General features: G+C 41.3%; 1 protein-coding gene across 4 annotated transcripts in view; it reads right to left on the bottom strand.

Moving 5' to 3' along the window:
- The window catches only part of GDA (guanine deaminase), a 67,857-nt gene that overhangs the window by 53,799 nt on the left and 5,243 nt on the right, over window positions 1-8,815 (bottom strand). For all 4 annotated transcript variants that reach the window (XM_011965140.1, XM_011965143.1, XM_011965142.1 and 1 more), the window contains one exon: window positions 4,512-4,683. In XM_011965140.1, the coding sequence (XP_011820530.1) occupies window positions 4,512-4,673 (162 nt within the window). In that variant the 5' untranslated portion in view covers window positions 4,674-4,683. The remainder of the gene's footprint in view (window positions 1-4,511; window positions 4,684-8,815) is intronic.

An 8,815-nucleotide genomic window follows, 5' to 3' on the forward strand; every position in this document is an offset into this window, starting at 1 on the left:
GCTAAGGCATTGTTCAAGAGTCAAAAAAAAAAAAAAAAAAAAGTAAAGCCATTTTTGATAATTCTAGGTTTTAGAATATTTATCACCCACCTGATTGGAAAGAATTGTCAGAGGATATATTCCAACAAAAATGAATGAAGACAGGGATCCAAGTTGCAAAATAAAAAGCAAAGTTCATTGTTAAATTATAATTATTATTGAGACGGAGTCTTGCTCTGTCACCCAGGCTGGAGTGCAATGGCACACCTTGGCTCACTGCAACCTCCACCTCCTGGGTTCAAGCGATTCTCCTGCCTCAGCCTCCTGAGTAGCTGGGATTACAGGCACCCACCATCATGCCTGGCTAATTTTTGTATTTTTAGTAGAGGCGAGGTTTCACCATGTTGGCTAGGCTGGTCTTGAACTCCTGGCCTCAGGTAATATCCGCCCGCCTAGGCCTCCCAAAGTGCTGGGATTACAGGCATGAGCCACTGTGCCCAGCCCTCATTGTTAAATTAAGTGCAGATGTTAACAAATAAAAAACTGGAATTAAATTGAGATAATTCTTTTAAATTAAACTTAAAAGTTAAATATTTCTTAAATACAGTATACATGGCAAAAAAATGTAACTAAAATCTCAGATGGTATAACATAGGACATGGCAAAAAGGGTAGGAATGAAGAAGGGAACAGAATGAAAATGCTGTTGTCTCACCATTATGGGAGAATACGGAGCAAAATAATAGAACTGTTCAAGACTTTTAACAGCTTCATCTCATAAAGATAGAAAAAAAAAATCAACAGAGAAAAAACGGTCCTCTTTTAAAAAACTGCAGAATAATCATAAAAATTAACCTTTTATTGGGTCATAAATCTCAGCTATCCCCAAGAAAAATGACACATTACATTTACTAACCAAACTAAAATAAAACTCAAAATTAAAACAGACATGTAATTTAAATTTTTCAAAATTTTCAAAATTTTAAGCACTTTTCTACAATCTTAAAGATGAAATCAAAATGGAAAGCAAGGGCTATTTAGAAGCACTACATAAACACTGACAGTAAGCCCCTTCCTCAGTGTCGGGCCTAAACCAGGAGGTATGTGGCTTATGTGGGGAGAAGCTTTTAATGAATGAGAAATTGCAGCTTCAAACTGGACTGTGTTAAAGTAAACTAAATTTGGCCTGAGCACGCTTCTCAACTTTGAGTTCATAAGGAACTGCAACCTAACTTAGTATATCAACTCACTGAAAGCCTAATTAGTAATATGCTTTTGTAACAAATAGCGGAGTCTCAGCCAGTCACAGCAGCTGAGCTCTAGCCAGTCACAGGTGCCAAGTGATCAGAACAAGTTTGAATAAGGCAAACCCAGAGCTGTAACAATCAAGCTGGTGCTGTACCTCACTTCCATTTTCTGTCTTAAATGCTGCCTGCCCACACTGCTGGGCAGAGTTCTCTGAACCTTTCCTAGTTCTGAGAGCTGCCTGATTCTGGAATCGTGCTTTGCTCAATTTACTCTGTTAAATTTAATTTGTGTGAAGTTTTTCTTTCAACAACTAGAATGAACTGAAAACACTAGAAAGTTCAGGAACTGCCCTAATTACAGTAAAGGGACCGGACAGGGAGACCCCTGAGAAAGGGAAGAAGGGAGGGAGGAAGGAAACCCAAAGCTACTCCTGTTTATTCCCACTGAGTTCAGCCCATTGAGTAGGCTACGCGGCTAGTTAACACATCTCAACACCCTTAAACAGATATCAGCCATACCCTCAGTGCCTCCAACTTAAAAGTTTATGGGCCCACACTCATTCATTCTTAGACACATAAGAAACATAGGAGATGTGCTCTCCAATTTATTTATTTATTTATTTATTTTTAGTTTTTTTGAGACAGAGTCTCGCTCTGTCACCCAGGCTGGAGTGCAGTGGCCTGCTCTTGGCTCATTGCAACCTCCTCCTCCTGAGTTCAAGCGATTCTCACGCCTCAGCCTCCTGAGTAGCTGAGCTTACAGGTGCATGCCACCATGCCCAGCTAATTTTTGAATTTTTAGTAGAGACGGGATTTCTCCATGTTGGTCAGGCTGGTCTTGAACTCCTGACCTCAGGTGATCCGCCCACCTTGGTCTCCCAAAGTGCCAGGATTACAGGCCTGACATCAAATACTTAAACCACCACCACACTCGGCCTGACATCAAATACTTGAACAAATCTCTGATGTCAGAAATAATTTATATGGAGTATTGCCCGAAAAATATATAGTCCTTGATACTCTATCTCTCTAAACATGAAAGAATGATCTATCTGGACTTTTTGGTAGTATAGCATCTTTACAATACATATTTTGACAGCATAGTGTCCATCCATACTAAGGAATACTGAGATTAATGTTCTTGAGTTTCAGTATGAAGCACAGATATGCTTTACCTTAACAAATGTGTTTTTTAATCATAAAAACAGAGTAAATTTCGTAACTGATTTCCCTCTTTGGGTCAGGTTCTAGAAATGTAAAGCCAAATTCATGACAAACTAACAAATGCATGGACCCCCACAGTAGACATTGATTACTTGTTTTATTTTACTTTTCCCTCCCCCTTGTTTTCTTCTCCTTTATTACATGACTCACTTTCTTTTGTTGTATATTACGTAATTTTCAGCTATCTCACATTCTTTTAGAACAATGTGAGGTATAAATAAATTTTGAGAATAAAGATTTGGTGTGGTTAACACCATTCATTAACACAATGCGCCAGCTACTTTATACACAGCTTTAGTCCTTCTCAGCTTTTCTAGTGTCATGTGGTGCATGCTAAATGTGTAAGATCCACAATTGCACTGAATTTATAATTATGTGAGGCAAGTGTATAAATGCTAGCACTTGCTTGGCCAGGCGCGGCAGCTCAAGCCTGTAATCCCAACACTTTGGGAGGCCGAGGCCGGTGGATCTTGAGATCACGAGTTCAAGACCAGCCTGACCTATATGGTGAAACCCCGTCTCTACTAAAAATACAAAAATTAGCCGGGCATGGTGGCAGATGCCTGTAATCTCAGCTACTCGGGAGACTGAGGCAGGAGATTGCTTGAACCTGGGCGGCAGAGGTTGCAGTGAGCCGAGATCATACCACTGCATTCCAGCCTGGGTGACAGAGTGAGACTCTGTCTTTAAAAAAAAAAAATGTTAGCACTTGCTTTTACTCTTTAAGGCTGGAATGATGCAAGACCAAAAAAACTGGCAAGATGGTTAAGTCAGTAGATGTGGAAGGCTTATAATACTGCCACCACCACATTTAGTGAACACCTTAGGAGGAATCAATGGGTCCGACAAAAATCCATGAGTGTTCAGACCAAGTGCGCTGAACACCCAAGACATAATGGTCAGATAAGGCAGCATTTCCGCTTTAGCTCCTTTACTGCAGAAACTGTTTCTGATTCCTGAGTGGTTTCTGCTTCTGGGCATAGGATTGGAGTACAAAGAAAGGAACTGATTTTCCTGAAAGAGGAGAAGGAAGGACACTTTCAGAGCCTTCAACATATGGCTGGCACACACTGCTGCCACTGTTCAATGACTGTACTAGCCCCAGAGTTCCCTCTAGTGGTGTCAGTGCTCAAGTCACATTACCAAGTGCCTCCTTGCAAAGCTCCCAGAGTAACACAATATCCCTTCTAACAGTAATTTAAATTTTTAATTTTAAATTTCCTTGGCTATTTTTAAAGCAAACAAATAGAGCTCTTACCATGTGCCAGGCACTATTCTAAGAATTTTACAAATATTAACTTGCTTAATTATCACGAGAATCCTGTGAAACAGGTACTATCATGATCTCTATTTTTTACAGATGGGAAAAGTGAGTCACATAACTCTGCAAAGGTCACATAACGAATCCATATGGTCCTCAGAACAGCATTATGGATTGGCAGGAGCAGGGAACCACACATATTCAGTAAACCCAAATTTGGTAAAGTAAAACACAGGAAGTAAAAGAGTAACGTAAACCCACCAGATTGGGGTTTTGGAAACTTGGATTCAAATTCTCTCTTTGCCACTGACTAGCTATGTAGGTAAAGTGGTCACAAACTCACTGGACTGTTAAAAAAAAAACTTAAAAATTCTCTGTGGGCCGGGCGCGGTGGCTCAAGCCTGTAATCCCAGCACTTTGGGAGGCCGAGACGGGCGGATCACGAGGTCAGGAGATCGAGACCATCCTGGCTAACCCCGTGAAACCCCGTCTCTACTAAAAAATACAAAAAACTAGCCGGGTGAGGTGGCGGGCGCCTGCAGTCCCAGCTACTCGGGAGGCTGAGGCAGGAGAATGGCATAAACCCGGGAGGCGGAGCTTGCAGTGAGCTGAGATCCGGCCACTGCACTCCAGCCTGGGCGACACAGCGAGACTCTGTCTCAAAAAAAAAAAAAAAAAAAAATTCTCTGTGGCCCATCTTAGGCTTAACTGCCTATGCTTTATAATTTATATCTGTCCTAGGAAACTGATACTCCTATAGATGACCAAACAGAATATCATACTCACACACAAGATACTTACGACAACTCTGGTATATACTTCTTCCGCAAAGTCAATGTTCTGGAATCTGTGTTCTGCAGGAAATGTGTACTTGGTCAGCCACTCCAAGAGTGGCAGGTCTACGTTACTTCCAGAAAAGGAATACTGAGAGGCATGGATGTGTGTATCAACCAGCCCAGGCATGAAGAACTCACTGGAAATTAAGATGAGAAGAAAAGTGTTTAATAATATCTATCTTCATTTTCCGTATTTTTTAAATCACATTTTTTCCTAAGCATGATTTCACTGTTCACCCCACGCAGGTTTATACGTGACGCAATCAGACAACTGTAAATTCTCCAATTACTTAGAGGTCAGGACATAAAAATGAAGCTCTGCTAGGAGAGATATAGCTCCTAGGTTGGAATAGATGGTGGGGGGTTAACCAGTGATGATGGAGGGAGGGAAAAACACAGCATTGAGAAGAGGCAAAGCAGCAGTGGCACAAGAAAGGAGGGGAGCCCTGATTTAATCCTGAGACTTCGTTCTCACAACGGGTGGCTGTAGGTCAGAGAGCAAGAATGCAAGAGGAGGTCTTTAAAACTTCTATAGCCATGCTGAGAAATGTGCACACGAGTCACTAGGGGAACTAAAGGTGAGAAACAGACCGGCTGCAATTTTAGACTCAGCAGTCATCTTGATCTTGTCTGACCACAAGAAACCTAGTCTTTTCCCATGTGTTACAGAAACTGAGTTCTGAAATAGAAGCAGCAAGAACAAGCTGGTTAGGGACAGGTGATCTCAGGAGATGGGACCACAAATGGGCAGTGGTGTAAGTGGTGAAGTGAAGAGGGAATTATGATGCTGTGGCAACCATGCTTAAGAGGCTTGTGATCACTAATGCTGCCACCATGATCCACCAATTCATATTCATATTTCTATTAATTATTTAAATTAGAAAGTCCTGGAAAGTGTTCAGAGGCAGCACCCACAGAATCGAGGCAGTATGGTGCTGACAGACACTTAATGTTTTTCTAAAGAGCTAATGCAGTTCACCACAGTCTCTAGTAAGTATCCAACCTCATCCAAACAGATATTTGCCAAAAGATGGGACCCTCTACTGCCAACATTATCCTAGGTAAATATTCAATCACGTAAGCAACTTGAACTTGAAACCTGACATCACAAAGAATTCCTCATGCTATCAAATCAAATGTATACATACCACCTAACTGTAAGCCTAAGAAAGCCATGAGTAACGCTAAATGCTGTATTTTAAAACAAGAGCAAGGAATGGCAGACTCAGTGGTCATCTTGATCTTGTCTGACTACACGAAAGCCTCCACATCACATGGAAAAGACTAGCTTTTTTGTAGTCAGTTATTATAATAATGATGGTGATGGCAGCTAATGTTTCCTCAATATGTACATTCACTAGGCACTGGCACAGCGTTCTACATACATCATCTCATCTGTGGGCAGCAGCTAAGTGTATACATTCTGGTTTTGGCCTGCTTAGATCTGAAATCAGGTTTGACCATAAATCAGCAGTTAGATATTTGACATATTCCAAAAAAAAAAAAACTGTGACTCAGTTTCCCCTTATGTAAAATGGAGATAGTAGTAGCATCATAGAGCTGACGTGAGGATGTATTTAGTGTGTGTAAGAACAATGCCTAGATAATGGAAAGCATCAATAAATGTTATGGATGATGATGATGATGTAATGTTCACAAGAAACTTACGAAGTATGAGAGTACTGTTACCCTCCTTTACATAAGGGTAAGCTAAAGCTCAGGGAATTTATGTAGCTTGAAAAAAAGTAACTGTTAACCAGTCAGTTTTGGAGCTGGGATTCAAACCCAGGCAGTTTGTTGGTTCAGTACTCTTGGTCACTACGTTCCACGTGATGGAATTGTTAATTCACTAACTATGGAAATGAACTTTTAAGGACATCAAGAAGTCAGCATTAAGTGGGCCTATAATGTGGGAAGCACTCCGAAAGGGAAGGTGGAGTACGGATTTCTCTCAGCTATCAGTCACTGACCTCTCCACAATGTCAGTCCTTTGGGTCTTTGCTTTCTGTCCCATCATAAAATGGAATAGCAGTGTAACTTCCTCATGCAGTTAAATTGTTTAACCAAATAATATTTCCCAAATGTCTACTCTGTTTAGGAAACTCTGCCAAGCCCTGTGGAGAGTCCAGAGAAAAACAAGGCATATTGTCCTCAAAGACTTTATAATCTAGTTCAGGAGATTATGGGTGAATGAGGGAGAGAGAGAGGAGGAAGAAAAAGGAGGAGAAAGAAAAAGGAGAGGAGGAGAAGAGGAAAAGGAAGAGAAAGGAGGAGGAGGAGAAGGAGAAAAGGAGGAGGAGGAGGAAGAGGAGGAGGGAAGAAGAAGAGGAAGAAGAAGAAGAGGAAGAAGAAAAGCAAGAAAAGAAAGAAGAAGGAGAAGGGAGAAGAGGAAGAAGAAAAGAAGGAGGTGGAGGCCGGGCACGGTGGCTCACGCCTGTAATCCCAGCACTTTGGGAGGCTGAGGCGGGCAAATCACGACGTCAGGAGATCGAGACCAACCTCACTAACACGGTGAAACCCTGTCTCTACTAAACACACACACACACACACACACACACACACACACACACACACACAAAATTAGCTAGGCATGGTGGCAGGCGACTGTAGTCCCAGCTACTCAGGAGGCTGAGGCAGGAGAACAGTGTGAACCTGAAAGGTGGAGCTTTCAGTAAGCCAAGATCGCACCACTGCACTCCAGCTTGGGAAACAGAGCAAGACTCCATCAAAAAAAAAAAAAAAAAAAAAAAAGAGGAGGAGGAAGAAGGGAAAAAGAAAAAGGAGGAAACAGAGAGAGGTAGATCTGGTCTCAGACATAAAAAATCTTAGTGAGCAATTTCACTTCTATTTACCCAAATGCAATAAAACATAGGTTTAAGAAAAGAATTGTACGAGAATGTTCATAGAAGTTGTATGCATACTAGCCCCAAACTGGAAGCAATGTAAATATCTACCACCAGAAAATATGGATAAACAAACCATGGTTCAATGTAACACTATGCAGCAATAAAAGTGAATGAACTGATGGACACAACAATATGAATATGTCAAAAACATTAGGTTGAATGGAAGAATTCAGACACAAAAGAGTACATATTGAGTTATTCTATGTATACGATGTTCAAAAATAGTCAAAAGTAATCTGTGTGAGAGAAGACAAACAATGTCTGCCTATCGGGGCAGTAGAGACTGGAAGGGGCTCAAGGGAACTTCCTAGGATAAGAATGTTTTACATCTTGACTGGTGTGCTGGTTATGTGGGTATATACGTATTTGCCAAAACTTATCAAATTATGTATCTGAGATCTCTGTATTTTGCTGTATAAAAATTTTTCCTAAAAACAGGAAAAAGTTTTTTTAAAGGGTCTTGAATACTCAATTTAGTGAATTAACATACATGTGTTATTGGGGAGCTAAGACAAAGGGGATCATGAGAATATGTGTTTGTGGTTTTTTCCTTTGGCAGACTGTGATATATTGAGCTTAGGGTTTAGGATGATGAATCTAGGGGTGGTGGCCATGTGTTGAGTGACTCCCGAGTCTCCCAATGGGGATACTTTTAAATAAAAACCATGGTGATAGATACAGAAAGGAAAAGGATGAATATGAAAAAAAAAAAAAAAAACTTGATGTTTTATTAGCTCTAGGAAACAAAGGAGAGAAGTAAGTCAAAGTGAGTAAGTTTTTTGTTTGTTTGTTTGAGATGAAGTTTTGCTCTTGTTGCCCAGGCTGGAGTACAATGGCACGATCTCAGGTCACTGCAACCTCTGCCTTCTGGGTTCAAGCAATTCTCCTGCCTCAGCCTCCCGAGTAGCTGGGATTACAGTTGCCCACCACCACACCCAGCTAATTTTTTGTACTTTTAGTAGAGACAGGGTTTCACCATGTTGTCCAGGCTGGTCTCGAACTCCTGAGCTCAGGTGATCCACCTGCCTCGGCCTCCCAAAGTGCTGGGATTACAGGCGTGAGTCACCTCACCTGGCTGCGAGTAAGTTTTTGAGCATGTGAGCATGAACATATGACATAAAGAATAGAGAATCTAGAAGGAAAGTCTGTTTTTTATGGCAAGAGGGTTATCATGCCATATTAAACCCACTGTCAAAGTGTGACTGCCAACTGTCCAAGAAGTAATTGGGGATGTGGGATAAGAGGTCACATAAGAGTTAAAGAAAGGATTCAGGGCCGGGCGTGGTGGCTCACGCCTGTAATCCCAGCACTTTGGGAGGCTGAGGCTGGCAGATCATGAGGTCAGGAGATCAAGACCATCCTG

The sequence above is a fragment of the Mandrillus leucophaeus genome, unplaced genomic scaffold, assembly GCF_000951045.1.
Source record: "Mandrillus leucophaeus isolate KB7577 unplaced genomic scaffold, Mleu.le_1.0 Scaffold715, whole genome shotgun sequence".
NCBI lineage: Eukaryota > Metazoa > Chordata > Mammalia > Primates > Cercopithecidae > Mandrillus > Mandrillus leucophaeus.